General features: G+C 35.4%; 1 protein-coding gene across 3 annotated transcripts in view; it reads right to left on the bottom strand.

The window, feature by feature from the left end:
- The window catches only part of LOC145694708 (uncharacterized), a 71,494-nt gene that overhangs the window by 41,629 nt on the left and 8,942 nt on the right, over positions 1–20,923 (bottom strand). For all 3 annotated transcript variants that reach the window (XM_081771235.1, XM_081771234.1, XM_081771233.1), the window contains 4 exons: positions 14,795–15,027; positions 11,836–12,051; positions 8,726–8,887; positions 1,240–1,363 (listed from right to left, as the gene is read on the bottom strand). In XM_081771235.1, the coding sequence (XP_081627361.1) occupies positions 1,240–1,363; positions 8,726–8,887; positions 11,836–12,051; positions 14,795–15,027 (735 nt within the window). The remainder of the gene's footprint in view (positions 1–1,239; positions 1,364–8,725; positions 8,888–11,835; positions 12,052–14,794; positions 15,028–20,923) is intronic.

The raw sequence follows: 20,923 nt of genomic DNA, 5'->3' as shown, positions 1-20,923 counted from the left end.
AGCAAGTGAAATATTACACCATTCCGCTTTTATCATCACTCTGTTCTGTGAGAGAGGATAGAGGCGAAAATTTAGGCCGGATTCATGCCCCTAAAACGAACCACAGATATTCAATTATATTCAGGTCCGGGCTTAGGGGATCTATTCAACTTCATTCCAATGTTCCTCAAACTTACGCCGCAACAGCTTCAGCTTGCGATAGGCATATTATCATGCTGGAATATGGTGTCACTGCACGAAAACATCTGGACCATGGGATACATATGATTCTCTAAAATGGCGACACATGCACAGTAATTACTGAAAACCTCAATGCTCGACGAGACCTGTTACAAGAGTTCTCTTTCGAACACTATTCCTCTTCGCCGATGCTGTTTTATCGTGAATTTTGTAGCCCATCATCATCTTGGACTCTGTCCTTCGCGACACACGTAAGACACTTGTCACTTTCGTTACGCTCGTAACAGACAAAAAGACAGAGTGCCAACAAAAATCAGATAGGCCGCCAATTTACATTATCACGTCTGCTCAGTTTACTGCACACTGACGTTTTACTGCTCCTCACGCAGTCCGCAGTTCGGCCTAACACAATCACCAACAGCCCGGCGCTGTAGTTACCGCCTGACCATTGCCAACCCAGACACCTAAAGTATTTCCAGCTCCAGCTGTTTCCATTAACTTTCTGTATGTTTGCTGTCTTACTTGAAGTGCAATACAAAGAAAGAAACGCGATGAGGTAGTCTATCTACGAACCGGACAGATAAGGTTCAATCTTCAATGGAGGCTGGCTGGATTTATTTGTCGCTGTACTCTCGTTCTAAAGCGGCTCAGGGGTTCACTCAGCCTTAGTAAATTATGTACGAGGGAGAATAGAGGAGTAAAGGCAGAGGAAGCGTGGTCATGACATCCTCTCTAGTGCACATGGAATGAAGAAAATGTGAAACCCTATCTCCACACCAGCATGCAAAGGTGGTTTATCCATGACGGAAAGCATCTTGCCCTTTACCTTTATAAACAAAAATTGTCAACTATGATGCGGACTTCAGGCCAGGAGACCCAGGTTCGATTCCCAGCGGGAGCTCATATGGTTTGGATCGCACTTTAAGCCGTACGTCCACACGTCTTATATAGCTTCACTGCTAAATGAGACCCTAAAATGCTAATTGAACCAATGTATTTCTATTAATAAAAAAGGGAAGTGTAAACAACGCAATATCCATCCTATAAATATCTAATTACCTGTGAACTCATAGTTATTTGCTGCAGTCCTTGGTATTACTGGGTCAGACTCGTCGGCAGTCAGGGTAACCAGCCAATTCGCATCCCAAATACGTCCATCCACTTGACCTTCGAATTCTTCTAACTGTAAAAAGTTGTATATTCAAAAATAGAAACCAAAGATTTATTTTAATTCAAAAGACAAATATTGACTGAGAAAGACTTACAGAAACAATTAATTTTACTTGAGTGAAATCATTACTTATGCAGTATATATGTATTGTTGGTAGGAAAAATATATATTCTGTTGGTGAACAAAATTCTCTCTTTTGAACAGGAATGGTGCCTCATAATTGCAATGTACACCACTAAATCTATATACGACATCAGTTGAAGTTTACGTTGGTTCTCTTCCACATTTTCGGGCCTCAATCCTTAACTCTTTGTCACGATGGTTGCAAAAAATTTTAATGGGAGAATATTAGAAAGGAGAGAAAATAAACCAATACTGTTACCATATTACATATACAGTATATACTGCATGTATGTTCCTTTTTGGAAAACAAGCCGGGTTTCAAAAACTACTTTGTTTATTTATTCAATAACTGCCCCTATTCTCCAAATGTTGAAGAGGTTTGCGTGTCCTCTTATTAGTATACCACCAGCATACCCGTTCTTCACACGGAAAGAATACGGTTTATGGAAAATATTTGAAAGATGCATACAAATTTTTCTGTTTTCGAAATATTTTATGATGATGCAAATTTGGTTCCGGGAATAAAGTAAATACTCACACAATAGCTTCTAAATAACTTTTCATATCGTCACGATCAAATTAAATCGTTTCCTCGCACCCGAAGGCGATGGATTCATTTTAAGCCATCAAAATCTTTAGTCGATCTCCATTCTCTTACATTCAAGATTGCCTTGCTCCCCTTGGAGATCGCATTCCGTAAAACTCAGTCTGATTATCAGCCTAACATGCAAAGAAAATATCTTTATGAAATTTCAAGGTTCTACACTTAATGGATGAGTCAAGTGATTTTGTCACTTCCGCTCTAAGCGCAAGGATTTAAAACTTACATTTTCGGTTCTAAACAATATATTTGCTATATACAGAAAGCATAAGGTGGTGTATGTTTTATTTTATTTTCATGTAAATAAGTTTCCCTTTCTTACTTATTTTTTCTATCTACTTGCTCTTTAAAGTTTCCTCTTTCAGAAACTTGAACAAAAATTGCAACTCCCTCTTTCATTATAATATTTATAAGCCAATGCAAAACATAAGCATTGTACGTTTCATATGCAGCTCACGACTTTGGAAACTAGTGCAAACAAATGAACAACGAATAATGTGAAAATACATCAAGCTTAATCTGTCCATAGTTTCAAAGATCTGCAGAACAGTGAATCTTTCAAAGCCTCGTGTCCCACCTCACGAATCATATTTCGTAAAATCCAATCTTATATACAGCATAGGATGCAAGCAGAATATATATACACAATATCTAAGCCTAATGAGATCTGGCGAACGGCAAAAAAATCAAGCCTCTTTTTCCCCTTTGCGGCAACGTTTTGCAAAATTTTGATTAATCTGCAGCTTAGGTGTATAAAAAATATTTATACAAATATCAAGGTTGTACGCCTAATAGTTTCCGAGATCTGATAAACCGGAAAAAAATAATAACTTTATTTTGAGTGCTCCGAACAGCTCATAATCAAAAGAACAACTTTTGAAGTATTACCTAATATAGAACGTGATACAATAGGCTACAAATAAAATAACTACATAGGTGAGATAAAAAGTAATGGCAACATTGTTCTAATTCGTACCTGGCTTCATGCACAGAACACCTATTAGATTCCTTCGATGTAATCTCCTATCTCTATCACCTTCTGCCACACATGTGGAAGATATTGTATACCGTCAGTACGTCCATTTTTTCTGCGCCCTGGAGGGACTGTCACATGGCACAGATGATGGTTTCTTTTGTGACGTAGTGCTTTCCCCGAAATGACTCCTTTATTTTGATGAAAAGTCTGTAATCACACGGTGAATATCAGGTGAACAGGGCAGATGCTAACATCTTCACTGCCACAGACGGAAGACCTCCATTACGATGTTAATCATGTGACATCGTGCATTGTCATGAAGGATGACGAAATCTGGCCCAAACTTGAAGATACTGTCGAAATAAGATGTACCAGTAGGCTGCAACCCATACGTCTGTCCTGATGCTGCATGACGCAGGATGACCCAATGGATATCATAATCCATAATAAACATCACTTTCATATCACAACTGTATGCAGGACACGTTCTTTGACGAGGGACACCAGAACGTTTCCATTCATTAGACTGCTGCTCCATGTGGTTCATACGACTGAATCCAGGCTTTGTCCATAGTAACAATCCTTCCAAGGAAATTTTCACCCTTCCTCTGGTTGTGGTTCAGCAGTTCCTGTGCAAGTGCATACCAATGCCTTTGTTGCACTTCGGTGATTTAATGCGATATCTAACGCGCTGCGATTTTTCAGAACCTACGAATGTCACGTAGTATAGTAGCACAGTTTTGTTGTACACGATTACCTCCGTGGCTAACTCATGCGTAGCCCATCGAAGATTCGCATGCAGCAAGTAGGTAAGGAGCTGAATTGTGAAATTCTCTATTGGGGATCGTCTCAAACGGGGCCGATCCTAAACAACATCTCTGTCTTCACGAAACACTTTCACTTATCACGCCACCATACGATACGGCAACGATGCATTAGCACGTGCTTTATGAAGTCTCTGAAAACATTGTTGTTCACTGCGCCCACGTGCCACTTCAATCTTGATCCATGCATGCTGTCCGTCTTTCTGAAACATACTATTATGGCGCCTCCACTTTCCTCCTTTACTTCACGGTACTGCTGCTTTCGACTGAACAGCACACAGTTGTTACCACTCTCCACACATCATCGTCTCATATTTCATTATTAGCTATGGAACTCCTGTGGTGCTGAGACACACCTCTCTGATGAAGAACAATGTTTCCACTACTTTTTATCCAACCTATGTATAATGAACTATAATTGTAAACTTAGTGGATTAGGACTATTGTCAGAAAGTAAAGATATCAGGGTGACCCGCGAAAAACCGCCTCTCATGAGGTTGAATGAGTGCTTTACAGTGTTGTGGATATGCAACAACAATGAGGCCTCTTCCTACCTTACAGGCGCAATATATAATCAATAGCAACAACTATTGGTGCTAACTGTGCCGGCAACGATAAGCAGTTTCATTGCAGAAATGTAGACGGGCGGATTTTCATGGGTCATCAGTTATAAATTCTTTAAATCAGAATTCTTTAAATATCAAATAAAAATGGCCAATGTTCTAAAATATTATGGTGGAAACAATGTACTTAAAGTTTGATTAAAATAAATTAGTCCAACTTTCTAATTTTTTATCTCTATCAAACTAAAATATATCATTTTACTGTTGTATTGGTTACAATATAACAAATTTACTAAAGATTAGCAGATAATCCTTTATCATAAATTTAATATATTCGTTAATCTATGTGACAACAAATACTTTGTAAGATTTTTTAATGTATATAATTATTGTCAGTTTAAATTATAGCATTGTGTAACTTTTCTTAGTGTCGCAGATTTCGAATTTAAAGACCCTTATGTGTAACTGATTCCTCATTCTATAATTTAGTATTCTTGTACCTACATTTTCTAAACAATATTTACTATAGTACTTATTTTCAATACAATTTGAATAAATGATTTATCGATGAATTTTCTTCTGTCAAAGAGACTTTGGAATCGCTAATAGTTTAGCCAATATTTATAATTATCTAATTATTAATTTTTCTAATTGTTCGTATTACATCAGTTTCCATGATACTTGGAATACAAATCGACATACCTATATTTAATCTCACATTGATTAGGACCTGAATTAAAAGAAGTATAAAAAACATCTTTAGAAGATTCTGCAATGGCATAGTCTCCGTCGTCGATATATCATAATACTTTTATATGCCTCGGAATTTACTTGTTATACGATTTTTTTCAATATTCTCCAGAAATATAGATTTAGCCTTACTAATACCATTCTTCTCTTGCCTTAAGATTTCTGTTTAATAATCTTTCTCAATTAGGAATACCTCTGATACCAGATGAAATTGTTCGATTGTTTGGCTTTTATAACAACAACAACAATAATTAATCTATCACAGTTATTTTTGTCCTGTAATAAACCACTTCACGCATATGTTCAAGTTAAGACAAACACAGTTTCAAAGTTATGGAAGTTATTTCCAGAACATTTTAAGGGACTGCAAAAAATGTACATACACCCTCATAGGGTACATATTAATTTGGCAATAACATACGAATAAACTAACCTCAGTTGTACAAAGAAACACTAAGAACTTCGTAGCATTCGAGTGTAAGAAATTCCTACTTCTATTAATAAACCCTCGAAGTTCATCTTTGTGAATCAACGTTATATTTTGACAACTGCGCTTTCATTGTTTAAACAAGTTCTATTGTGTAGTTTTGAGATAAGACGTCTTTGAAATTGCTACCAAGTTGGACCATGTGATCTCCGATTGATTGTCTAAACACTGTCTTGAGTAACAAAATTCTTTTGCATTGAGATCATTTTCGGATGTGCTGCAATAAAGTCCGGTCAGAGAGAAACTGATAATCTTTCACCGCTTCCGAAAGACACTTGGATCCGCCCCTGATTGAGATGGTAGATAAAGATAACTTTCTCTGATGTCTAACCTGTCATTATTTAGCATGGGTTGGTTAATTTTATAAAATCCTGTGTTTCTGCCCCATTTTGAAAATTTTATTTAAAAGAAATATACCCAATGTCACACTGGAGGTAGTAGGGGAACGATTAAAGTTTAAAGTGAGGTGCCTGACAATTAAAGGTTCCTTATAACCCCAGTGAACTTCAGAAAAAAATGAATTACGCATTAAAAAAGAAATACAAAATACGTTTTCAGGGTAACTCTTACAGGAATTATGTTGTTATAAATTTAATGCTACTTCTGAAACTGATTAGAGTGAATAGATCATATGTATTTGAATAACAAAACCACTTGCATAAGTTTTTCAAAGTATCAAGTTCGAGAAGAACGAAGTTTGTCTTCCACTGTTATCTCATTGCTCAAAGATACCGATGATGAAACAATTGGCCGGAAATCACGCGGCCGCTTCTTACATCAATTCATGAAGAAGATGAGTGCCAATGTTAGGTACCTAAGTTCAGTATTAACAAAAAACAGCCCAACCTCTTGCAACCATACGTAGCATATTTTAATACTTAAACTTGAAATAAAATACAGTTGTTTAAACACGATTTCCTTTCTTTGAATTTCATATGGATAACAATACAGGGCTGTTCAGATAGAGGAGGGGGAGGGGCAGGTTTTATTAAACAACAACATTATCAAGACAGTACATTTGATATGTTTGAACTATATGCAACTTGTGCTTACGGGCTAAACTCACTCCTCTGAAGTCAATCGACAAATGATTATGTATTACAGACACAAAGATAACAGTAGGCTCCAAAGTTTCAAAATTATATTGTGTATGAAAACAGATAGTAGAATTAATTTTTTGTCACCTGAGACCTAGAGTCTGAACGAAATTCAAAGGGAGTTCAAGAGGAATTTCTGTACTCATAAATAAAAGTGAATTTATTATGTATTGAAGTAATGATACTTACGGTTACATTACCCATACTCTGATGTTTTATCAATACTTATATTCCACATTTACCAAAAGGCTGGATTACGATAATAATGCTAAAAGAAAGATGCACAGTAGTCAATCCCGAAAGGCAAGTTATCCAATCCCATAGTCCTTTTAAAAAAATGAAGGAAAAATTTCTTCTTCACCTCCTTGTCCCCCCAAAGGGTTCACATTCATCGAAAAACTGAAATGAAATTTCTTTAGTTTAACGTCCCATGATTATGCTCTTTATGCTAGAGGAGACAGATGATTAATGAAAGTGAAAGATTGTAAAATTAATTTTTGAGCTCTTACTGGGATTTCAATCCACTATCACGTACAACAATGGCACATGCGCTAGCCAATAGACCAACGGAGAGGACTTCCACAGTGCTCCAGTGGAAATTATCGGAATTCTTCCTTGGCTAAACTAGAGAAATTTTATTTTTCAACCGACAAATATACCTTTAAAACAAACACAAGCATTGCGAGCCTTAACTTGATTTAAACTTACAGTTACAAGGTACTGCGTAAGTCTCTAAGCTATCAACCCTTAATTAATCTTTTAGTCATTGACATCTCATTCCTGCATTTTACGGGTTGCTCCTGTTTTATAACGAAATCGAATAAAACGTAATCATTTTCATATACAATCTGCTTAATACACGGTAGAAACTCACTTGTGTGCTATGTTGTTCGGAAATTGTTAATTTCCATGCATATGTCATTATCCACAATACATCTGCATTACTGCAGGAATTACCATTCCTGCATTCAATAGCAACTATATAATTTATGGCGTTCTTTATTAAGCGAAACAGAGTTGGCTACTTATAACATGTCAACTGCAACTTTTAGAAATCGTTGGATACACTGCAGTGACGCTCTCCACTCCCCTGTCCCACCGCGCTTACCTAGAAACTGATGTAAACACAACAGCAGCGCCCTCCGCGAAAAACCGCACTAATATCCTGATCAGGTAATAATAATAATAATAATAATAATAATAATAATAATAATAATAATAATAATAATAATAATAATAATAATAATTTAATTATTTAACTAAAAATTCAATCTCTTGTGTCCCTCAGGAGTCGCATTTCCCAACATCTCATCTTATTTACACTTTAAAGTACAATGCAAAATTTCACAATTCTACGCTTAATAGTTTATGGGATCTGGTCAAAAGAAAGAAAAAATAGTCTTCTTCCCCCTGCCTCTCACCCTTTACTGGTCACATATCATAAAGACTAAATTAATTGAAACATAATAAAAATAGTAGACCCGTTTAATTTGGATGTTGGAATACATCCACGTATAAGGGAAGGAGTTTTTACAAATATCAGTAAAAATAATATATTAGTTTAACTCGGAACGTATACCGTCTCCCTGCCTCAGCGCATAATTGTAGAACGCTGAACTCTTAAAAAAAAAAAAATCATAACTTCCTATTTCAGAACTTCTGCTATTACACTGCCTACTAAAACATGGTCGTAATTCTATCTATCTGTAAAAAATTTGTTTTAGTGGGCAGTGTCGTAGCAAAAAAGCATTGAAAAAGGAACCAGAGTTCTGAAAAGTATGTAGTTATGATACTCATATATCCAGGATGCAAGATAAGGGCAACTTTTCCAATGATGTATCCAAGGGCTTCCGTAAGTTATAATTAATGATATGTGTCATCTGCATAACAATACAAACAGAAGTATGTTGTATTAAAAAAGTAAACAATGAGTTATCATAAAACTGCACTTACTTTCACTCGGTGCGCTCGAACTATGTCTCCAACTTCAATAGGAGGGTAGTTAAATTTCTTGGAAAATATATGAAGAATAAAGCTGTCATTTTTGTCTGGCCTCGACTCGTCTACCAACTCGACAACTGCATGATACTTGTTTGCACCTATCTGAGTTGGAGCCTGTAAACAGAAAATATATAAGATTATAGTTTATAATTGAGAGACAGAACAAAAATCCATCAAGTGGGTTGGTCAATAAAAGTCTTAAGTTCTACTTTCTTCCTAAAAGCCACAAACCCGACGAATCACAAAGATTCATTATTTCCAGTATTGGTAGTATTAGAATTTCCCTCTCTGCTTTCCTCGACTACTAACTCGAAGTCCAAGCTCTCCCATCATATCTCAAAGGCATAACACACCCCCTGTACCCATTATTCACTCCATGAACAAACCTCTGCTTCCCAATGTCATCCTAGCCTCCATGGACTAACTTCATTATACACCAATATTCCACTTACCCATCATTTATGCACTCTTGAGAACATTTTAAACACACACTATGAATTCCAAAAATTATGTACATATCTCCTAATCCAATTTACTTAGTCTACCCTACGAACAATTCAACTTTATAGAACAATTGCTATCTTCAAACCAAGGGCACTGCTGTGATATTCGTATCTCTCTCACACACACACACAACACGCAAATTATATATCAAGAATCGCAACTACTACAGTGACGAAATGTGTCTATTTATCTTTGAGAATTGAGTACCATGATAATTATGGTGTACGGCAAAAATGTTAAAGAATTGGACACACAGATTTTAAGTAGTTCAACAGAGAGTAAAATGTTTTGTAAACTAGAAGATAAGAGGATTCTGGTGATCTACATGAATCTAAAGATTGTGTAGTACTGAGATGTAATATCGAAATACTTCTCTAAGCGAGACGCTAAGGCAAGAATAAAGAATAATAGGTTGATCGAGATTTTCTATGCGTTTCCAAATTAGACCTAATATATCCTGCACATCGTTAGTAAGATCCTTACTGCTAAGTCAGTAGTTACTATTAACTACCAGAAGGTTCTCTGTCTTCCTCTTGAATCAAATAACAATAAGTAAAAACTGTCATTTTAAGAAACAACAGTGACGGAGCTGGAAAGCCAGATTGCTGTTGAACATAGGACAAAATTTACATCTAAATTTCTGGTGTAGCTTCGATAGAAGTGCGAGATGTTTTAAGCAATAAGTTTAATAATGAAATGACTTCGGTAGCTGTCGTAGTGACACACACTCATAGTCAACGTCTTGCGAATAAAATCAGAAAAATAAACACACTGCTGAACAAGACTGCACTTATTTAATATAAAAACACATTTACACGTGACGTTTCGATCTTCTAGCCAAGATTCTCATCAGACGTACACTGAGTGATCACTCAGTGTACGTCTGATGAGGATCTTGGCTAGAAGATCGAAACGTCACGTGTAAATGTGTTTTTATATTAAATAAGTGCAGTCTTGTTCAGCAGTGTGTTTATTTTTAGCTGTCGTAGGAAAACGATTTTGTGGCGAGCCGTCAGTTTCGGGTGAGGGACAAGCACGGTTCATGGATCTCTGGAGGAAATGGATATTGAGAATATTTGAAAAAGATAGATGACTTCATAGCACTGAATATTTTGTTTCCGGTGAGTTTCTCCGCTCGACTGAACTGTTTGAGGATAACTTGAAGAGTACTAACGAGAGAATCTTGACCTATGTAGCCAGTGAATAATGGTTACCGAAGTAGACAAAAGCAGACACGACTTAATTCCGAGTAGGCATAAGCAACTCTCAAAACAATAGTAATTAAATATAAAGATGCAGAGATCAACAATATGACAAACGTGTAAGACAAAGATGGACAGAAGTTGAAATGAGTTAATAGCCTGAATTATAAATAGGAAGTGATAAAATAGAAAGAGCATTGGATAGGTAGTATTTTAAGTGTTTAGACAGGAAATTTATTTAAGAAGTGTAGGAAGTTGTTTCAGAGTTAATACTGTCATTTTCATTATTTGGATTAGCTCAACAAGAAAGTAAACGAGTCTCTATGTAAGAATACAGTTTTAATATATTTTTAGGATTGATATTTCTGGGCTTTCGGCATCTAAGGCCACTTAGCCCGTCACGTATGAGGGATGACGTCCCTCGGCGAGCACACTATCTGGGGAAAGGGAAGGAAGAAAGGATTAGGGAAGGAAGGAAGCGACATGGGATCTATACGTTAGGTACCACCCCGGCATCTGCCTGGTGTGAATGAGGAAAACCCAGGAAAACCTCATTCAGGATAGCTGGTCTGAAAAAGCTTTTTACACTTTTTCAACCGAGTGCCCCTACCAGGAATCGAACCCGGGACCGCTCGCACCAAAGGCGAGAACATTAGCGACTACGCTACGTGGGGCCGCACAGTTTTAATAGATCTATTGCATTGTACAAACAATATGACAAACAACCTGTATCTCAATTGAAAGACTGGTTCTATTTAGCCAAACATGTTAAATTTAGTTATTTTAGTTGAGCATTGAATGCTCTTAGTTTTTATTGTAAATTTAATAGTTTTCACTTGGGATAAAACTGCTTCTCATCATATAGTAATAAGATACGGTCCTATATCTATTTCGTTTTAAAAATAATTTTTAACAAATAACTTACAAATAACAGTTTTAACAATGAAAATTTTTCAAATCAAAATTAAATGCAATTCATTTATTTCAATAATGTTTTCTGCTTTACTTAAATGTCATTCCTTTTCCAATATAACATGAGTGACATCTCCATGTACTTGAATAAAATTTTGTGTTGCACAGGAACATACGAATGTGCTGATATGTGTATTTATCACGAAATACTACTAAAAGTACAAACTGCAATTGACAAGAATAGAAAGTTACATTATTTACATGGCGACACAAATCTAGGATTTTACACAACATATTATTATACATTGAAATACAGTTAAGTAATATGAAAATGTCGGTTCACATGCCGGTTTCACGACATATTTTGGTTGTTTTATGCTGTCATCCTCCCGTAGAAAGCAAGTGAAAATCAAAATTTATTTCATCACGTATCTACTCTCTTACCTTTCGGATGAGAGTGATTACGCCATAAATGTGCACTTTTTCACTCCTGACAGTTCTCAATTCTGCTAATTTGGAATAAGAGTAATTGCTCGTCTGTTTTGTGGCACTTGACACTACTTCTTTGGTTGTTGACATGTTCCCGCTACGCTTCGTCGCTGCGGCTTCTTCAGTTTCTGATGTCACTGTTTTAGAATTACCTCTCCTGACTTTAATACCCTATAACACGAATGAATATAAATTAGAATAATACTTTCATAATATGGATATATTTGACATAAAATGGCTTTGTTCAAATTATTCTCTTATACAATAATCACGGTCATTCAATTACTTATTTGTGAAATACTGAAAATGCTCAAGCATATGTAAGACCCTGCAACATCAATTACTGAAGAATTCAATTAGTACAAGCATAAACTCACCTAAGAAGATGAAGATGAAGAAATGGAATTCACTCACTACACAGAAATAGACATACTAAATTTTACAATGTATATAAAACTATGGAAAAATATATAGTGTAATCAGCTCAAAATTTCCACAAAACTACGTTATAATAATTGTCTGTAAATGTACATGTATTAAGTTACAACTGCTCGTAATCGTAAAAAAAAGTTTCCAGTAATGTAAAGCAATATAGCCTTAGATATGCCACAATTATGGCGTGATTAGACTTGTTATATATATATATACAATTTCGTATACGTTATATAAATCTTTTCCTTTACGTAAAAAAATATCGAATGTTGCAGTAACGTATTTGACTACCGTACAGTTGTAAATAGAAGAAAAACATTTTTTTTAAAAAAAAAACGCTTTTTTTAGAAAAACTTCCCGAGTCGCTGTTTTTTTTTTCTAAACCAATTTTTTTCATACAAATGTGAAAGAAAGTCTGTAAAATCAAATAGAAAATAATATCAAATAGAAAAAACATGCTCTTTTAGAAAAACTTCCGAGTCACTGTTTTTTTTTCTAAACCAATTTTTTTCATACAAATGTGAAAGAAAGTCTGTAAAATCAAATAGAAAATAATATGGTGCTTAGAATGTACCAAGAATAGCTTCTAATATAGATTTATACAATAAAGAGCAATAAAATTTGAACTTAGAATCCATACTTTGTGTAACCAAATTAATGAAAAAAAGATTATTAAAAGTGTATTTTCATTTCAGTTATATTAATAATTTGAAGTGAAAAGCACAAGATCATTATTATTTTTACACACTTACATTTTTTAACGTTTCAAAAATTATGTACAGTGAAGAAAACAAGAACTCAGTTTAATATTAAGGTACATTTTTGAAGTTTTAAAAATTCAAATGAAAAAAAAAATATTATTATCTCCACGGTTTTCTGGAAATTATATAACTGAAATAAAAATATACTATAAAAAAGGAACTTATCGTTCTGGAGCTAGAAGAAAATGACAACAAATAACGATCGGATTCACGTTGCAAAGTGTTACAGGAAAACAGGATATTTCTTTTTTCATTCCATTGCTTGCTGGTCAATGCCCATTAATAGCTGTTCCCAAATGCACAACAAGGTCGCTTACGGTGTTTCGCTATTAAGAGGAGTGAGACAGTATGGATGTTTTGAGTATTTCGTGGAATCGTCGACCTTATCTACATCTACCGTCACATGTGGAAGGGGAGAAAGAATAAAGAATGTGCCGTATCGTTTTGTAGCTAATTACCATGCCGAAGTAACAAAATCCACGTGAGTCGTGTGGTAGTGGGAACATGTAACGACGGAGTGTGACAACTACGAGAATCGTGTTGCAGTAATAGAGCTACACATGGTGGGCATGCCACCACCACGGATCTTCGTCACCCTGAAATCCTTGCAAATCAGTGAATGATTTGTCCACTGCACCACCTACTGTTACAAAGAAGCAGGAAATGTCAATGGCCGGCAGAGCAGTAGCAGACCGCGCACAGTGAAAAAATGAAATGAAATCTTTGAGTGTTACGTCCCACGCTTATGCCGTTAGGCTATGAGTAATGAATGAAATGGTGGAATGAAGAAAGTAGGAGGAAACGGAAGAACCTCGAGAAAACCCACGCACACGGTGTTTGTCCACCACAAAGTTCACTTGGCGGGTGCTGGGATCGAACCCGGGACCCCAAGCACCAGAGGTGAACGCTCTACCACTGAGCCACCGCGGCCCCTCGCGCACAGTGAGGACACCACAGGCAGTTAAAGCCGTAGCTGCAAGGATTCGGTGAAATCCTGTAAGGACTCGATCAGTGATGTCCCGAGAGATGTCTATTTCCAGACCTCCACGTCACGAGTGATCAATCAGGACTTTAGATTCGGAACCTACAAGGAACGTACAGGTCACTTCCTGACTGATGCGTTACGTTAGCACTGAGTGGTGAACGCGACTTTTGGCTCTTCTCCAAACTTAAGGATCATCGTCAGGACCAATCCTACAGTTGTGACGCAGAGGTGGAAGCAGAAGTTCAATAATGGTGTCGCCAGCAGCCACCACAGTTCTTCGCCGATGGCATGAAACACCTTGTTTCGCGTTGGCACAAATGTGTTGCCTGTAATGAGGGCTATGTTGAAAAATGATGTCACCATTTGTAGCTGACATTTCAAGATTTCCATTAATACCTATATCGGCACTACCTATCAAACAAAAATAAAGGTATCACCTTGGAGGTTTTACTTTCTGAATCGCCCTCGTAATTTTCACGAAGAAATCAATAAAGTCAAACCATTAAAACTCGAGTTAATTTAAAAGAACACTGAAAACTAATTCCCTGTATAAATCAATGGACCAAAAACAAAGATGGCACAGGTACTCAACGCTATTAACAACATTACCAAGTATGTAGCTTTATTACTCTATCTTATTTTTTTCTCCTTCCTGTAAAATAAAAAGATAACACTAACATAAACGACACATTTATAATAGAACAAACTTATAAGTTTACTTTACAATTAGACGTACCTGCCGACTCTTCATAAATAATATTGTACTTCCAAGATTGGATGTGCTGCCTACTCTTATTTGATAATTAATGACTTCACCATTTTTCTGATAACCTTGATATCTTTCCACTAATGGTTCGGAAACTGCTATCCAATCGCCCTCCTGTATACGACTTTGAGCCAATTCAGAAACACACTCACGAAATGGGAAGATAAAAAACTGTTCGTCTCCTTCAGATCCATTAGGAGACACTGAAACAAATACAATACATAATTTGAAGGTTTGTTCCTATAATAGTGAATTTCTTCTGTCATATTTCGAAATAGTCAAGCACCCTATTGCATATTTGATATCTTTATTCTTAAGCTGAACCTAACAGCAACTCAATTAATGATATTCCAAGTATTTAGCAACTACACATCACAATCTTACTATAATTACCCAACCGTACTTATATCATCATCAAACCTTGTCGGAACATTTTTTTTTCATGCTATTTCTATTTTCAACTCACATAATCGTATGTGTCCTTCTTGAAAGCACTTTGTGCCTACTTCGTGCCAACTGCCAACACACCCCTTCCTCCGACGAATACCAGTACACTATTTATATACTCTTATTTCTTCCCACATTGTTAATCCTTGAAACTCCCATTCTCTTGTAAAGTTATAAAACTAATAAACTTGAGAATATGCAATTAATGTACAAAATAAAAAATGGAATATTCACACAGTAAATGATAAAAAGTCAAGCTAGCTTAGAAAACAATTTAAGTAGTATGGTGTATCTTGTAAAAATTTTCATATCGCTTGCATAAAGACACTACATCACTAAAATGACAGCAAGTCACACACTAAGAAATGACATAAATGAAGTTTAGCATTCAAAACCAAACAACAATTATATAATAACAAAACATGACTAAGCGTAATTTTTGAGTAAACTCTTTAAGTGTGAAGCTTCTAACTTCACGCTACTTTTCTTCCTTTCCGAGACCTTTAAACGTACTGAGAAAGTTATTGTAAAAAATATGTATCTTCCTAAGAATAAAGGATATATGAATCAATTGTGGTTTTTATTCATTGAATTTATCATCACGGAACTCCATTCCCTATCAAAGTTTCCTTTTTCCGCGTTCAGTACCTGTTTCTAGACCTAATGTAAAATGATTCAAACACACTACTTTCAATAAGTCACGACAATCGATGCAAAATCTTGGTCTCATGAATGTGGTGCTAAGAAATCTATTATATTCAATAAGTTTAGAAACCTCAATACTTCCATCCTTAGTATCTCTGTCATGTTCCTTTCTCCTAGTGTTTTCTTGTGGTTATATCGATATAAGAACCTTAACACACTCATTTCACCTTATAAACATCACGTAATAAAGTCCGATTTACGAAACAATTTTTATAGATCTTTTAATAATTTCTTTTCTTCTATTCCAATATTTAACGTTTAGGTTATTGAAAACTGTAATGCAACATCTTGGGTACGTCATAGTGCGAACATGTTCTCTACTACAGGAAATTAAACGAAATATGGAAAAGAAATTACAACCAATTAGCAGGATGGAACGCCAAAACCAAATAATGGGAACTTACAGACAAAAAAATGATATATAAGTACAAAATGTGAGAGAAAATGGAAAAACAAACTCCTTTTCTAACTTAATACTGTGGTGTAATTCGCTAATAATAATAAAAAAATATATTTATTAAAACTCAAAAATATTTATACAATGACAAATATTTATACAGGTAGAAAAAAACTCTTTCTATATACGAAGAAGCTAACTTGAGAGAAACCTCAATATTTTATTTCTAGAAGCTAACTTCTGGAAGTGAAGATGCAAACTTAACAGCATAAATAGTTTGTGACCTGAAAATAAGAATAATTCAGGGAACTAAAAAAACAAGACATCTCCATGACCAGGTCAGTTATGGCCGGAAAAGCAAACACCTCTGCGGGTATAAAATAACAGGATATACCGATAGACGGGAAGAGCAGCTACAGACATTTGGATACGATCATCCTCTAACATGCCTCTCGAGATCAGTGTGGATATGAAGAGACCACGATGTAATGTTCTGATTTGTAACCACAAACATTGTGTGTTGAGTGAGTAAAGCAATTTATAAAGGGTATTACAAAAAATCGTCACAATATTTTGAGAATAGATTCTTTACATCAAAGTAATAATAATAATAAAAAGTTAATATGAACCTGTGGCCGAAAGTGCATAGTTTTGTAGTTAATGGGTGCCGAAAACGTGAAAAAATGAACTTTAAAGGGCCATAGTTCCACTATTATAGGACCAATCATTGTCGGGCAAGAGATCATTGAGGAACTAGTAGGTGAACTATCCAAATATCCACCTTTCAGAACCTCTTGTAACGCGGGTACTTGTACAATCATTTCTAGAGAAACTGTTTGGGAGTACTTGATCACTTTCCACCTACCTCTCTAAAAATTGGTGCAAGTACTGGAGCATTCTTAAACATGGATATTTGGATAGTTTACATACCAGTTCCTCAGTGATGTATTGACCCGACTACGATAGCTCTCATAGTAGTGGAGCTACAAGCATTTAAAGTTCACTTGTTTCACGTTTTCGACACCCTATAATTCCGAAACTATCCATTTTTGAGCGCAGGTCCATATGAACTTTCTCTTCTGATTTTGATGCGAGGAATCTATTTCCAAAATATTGTGGCACACTTTTGTAACACCCTCTAATTTTGCAGTCTTGCTTTGCCACTACCCTAGTTCAAACTCAAAATACCGTAATTTGTTTGAAGTTAAATATTATACAACTTGTTATAGAAATTATAGAATTTATGTCGCTACACTTGAGCATTATAATTTTCAATTATCAAAAGCTATACTAAAGACTGTATCGTTTAATATAAATACACATACAAAATACTGCAAAAGTAATATTACTGTCTGAAGTGAACATGAAAGCTACAACAAAACACACTTTGTAATCTACACAAACGATACACGCATGCCTAACACACACCTTAAACAGGTCTGGCTAGTTGGCGAATCTTCTTTCTAGAACCTTCCGTAAGGGACTGGACAGCGGCGTCAGTAAAGGTTCTGGGAACTCTGTTCCAGTCGGAACGAAACTGCACCTCTAAAATAGTAGGACGAACACTTTTCCACAGTTTGACTTTCATTGAAGCCCAGAACTGTTATATGGGACGCGGCTCTGGGCAATTTGGTGGATTCACTTCGCTGTCCACAACATGGACATCGTGGTTCCGATACCATTGCATTGCTAATGCTCCATAATGACATGTAGCCAAATTACGCCAAAATAATGTTTTAACACTGTGTTTACGTAGTATTGGTAGAAGTCGCTTGTTTAGGCACTCGTTGACATACAGATCGGTTTATAATAAATGCACGTGATTTAATACCACATTTGCATATTCCTTGCCAGACCAGAACTGTTTGGCAAATTTTGCAGTCGCAATTGATTTGTCAGCTTTGTTGACAACCAAACCTTTGCGAACAGTGTAATATTGGAGACCATACAATGATTTATAGTCCAATTTGACGTGCGTTTCGTCGTCCATAATCACACATACATATGTTTTGGACAGAATAGAGCCGTACAACTTTCTTACGTGCATTTTACGGCTATTTCCTGCTCTGCACATTATATATATATATATATATATATATATATATATATATATATATATATATATATATATATATATATATATATATATATATATATATATATATATATAAGGGTAGGTCTCGTTTGACACGTTGCACCATTTCAATACATCTTGCGAATATTCGGGAAACATCTCGCACAGAGCGTTTTTTCTTGGAGGCAACGGTTTCAGTATATTCTTTTCCAATTCCAGGTTCGCTGGGCATGGTTTTCGTCCATGTCAGGATCTGTTGTTGAAGGAATACTCCTCACCATATTTTCTAATTGCCGTTTGCACTGCACCAACACTTCCTCCTTCCAGTATTGCCAGTTGTCTGTAGATTAGGCCTTTAGTGGTACAACATTTGTCCACGATGGATTTTCTCTTCTCTCCGGAACAGGGTTGGCTTGTTTAAACCAAAAACCGAAAAATGTTCGTAAAAGTGTAAGTGTTCGTAAAAATCTTTAATGTTCGTAAAAAAATGGACACATTTGTGGGTTATCACGTTTCACTCCCGTATATTATTCGTATTATGTTCAGACCTAAATTCCTCATTCATTATTCAAGGGGATTATACTATAAAAGCAACTTTTGTTTTTTGTATAAGTTTATGAATGTTTCTTATGTGATTTTTTTATAGTTTATTATTATTATTATGCAGTTGCAATCAAAGAAAAATTCTAAATATTGTTTCGTTCTAATAATGTTTACTATTGATAAAATACATCGAAATGCCGTACTTTTTTTTGGGAGGGGGGAGCGTCATACAAACCACACGAGAGGCATTTTTGAAATCAGAAGTATCTCTGGTATCTATTTATGTATAAATGGGTCTAAGTGGACTCAAATAATTCGTATTTTTATTCACTTTTCGTACTGATACGCAAATTAAGTCGTTGTATTTCTTTAACTTGGAATCATAAAAGTCATAGTGAACTAACTTGGACTAAATTAGTTCTTTGTACTCTGCAGTATTTTGAAATTGTCCATATGTAAATCTGTATAATGGTTTCACTTGTGCAACTATTTATCTTTTTGTCCTTCTGAAATGACTCTTGACAATTGTATTAACAAGTATGTAAAGATTAGTACAACGTATTTTTATCAGGAGTCCTTTGTGAGCGAGTCGGCAGACGTATCGCAGTTGTGGTCAATTAGTCCCGGTTTCGAGTCCAAACGAAGGACAGTTCCCCTCAGATGTCAGCAGAGAAGCGGTTGAATTCCGCTTTAAGCGTATGTGACCCTTTTCAACATAACTCGGTTGTTGCATAATAACACCAAGGCGAAACAAACTTATTTCTGTCTATATATTATATGAATACATAGAGATTATTTAAACCCAAAAAACCTACTTTAAACCAAAAAAAAAAAAAAACTTTTTCAATAAAAACCATGGTTTTTGCCAACCCTGCTCCGGAAAGCCACCACATCTTTCGTATTCAAACTTTCGACATACAAACTGCACCTACTGCTTTCCCAACTTCACATGACTCAATACTATGCTGAGGCAGCTATATTCACACTCCTGCCACCTATTCTGGGAAGGGGAAGTTGCATTTATATTAAACGATGCAGTCTTTACTAATTTTAAGTATCCAATCTATACATTAATTGAATTGATGGTTAAATGTTAAATATTGTCTCGGATGACGATAAGAGACCCAAACTGCCTATTTTACATTAATTAGCACATAATCACCCATTATTCACTTATTTATATTGATTTGAATATTCGCATTACATTTTAGCCTAACAAAGCTAAAATCTCTTATTTTACACAATGCAACTGACATTCTTACACCTGTATATTTTCTCCTGCAATTATGCCAGCAAATATACAAGCGTGATGGGATAATCAGTTATGTTAACAAGTTAATAATAACTAGGGCCCGGAAGCTGAGGAAAAATCCTCTTTTTACTAATGCTCGAAGAAGAGGCTTAACATAATATATGTTCATTTGGGTCATTGTAGGCCAGAAAATGATGGATTTTATTTGGTCTTTTTTTTCCTTTTTCGGCGTTATTTTGTTTATTGGTCCTTTTTTAAAAAAAAAAAAAAAAAAAGCTTTTCATAGGTCTTAACGTCTTTTCTTGCACTTCATATTTCGACAATAAATTTACTGGCCATTAACTCGAATCACCACCACCTCTTAAACATCTTTTCTTTAGTAAAGAAAATTCAAAAGATAAGACATTCTTCAACGACTAAACTGATAAGACCAGATCTGCAACAATCACAAGTCAGATAAAGAGGCGTAACAATGTTCTCTAGCAGGGGTGTGAAGTTGGGGAAGATTTCTTATTTTAGTTTGTACTTCAGTTTGTGGAAGAAGGAAAGACGGTTAACCTATCAGAAGCTTGTATTTCTTGAGCATTATCTTCATTAAATATGTAATTCTAATTAAATTTATGTCTTATTTTTACGTCCTTTTTTTCAGTTTTTAGGTCCTACTTTAGATATTTTTACGTC

This window comes from Thermobia domestica, chromosome 9, assembly GCF_964235325.1.
Source record: "Thermobia domestica chromosome 9, izTheDome1.hap1.1, whole genome shotgun sequence".
Taxonomy (NCBI): domain Eukaryota; kingdom Metazoa; phylum Arthropoda; class Insecta; order Zygentoma; family Lepismatidae; genus Thermobia; species Thermobia domestica.
This window is presented reverse-complemented; position numbering and strand designations above follow the sequence as displayed.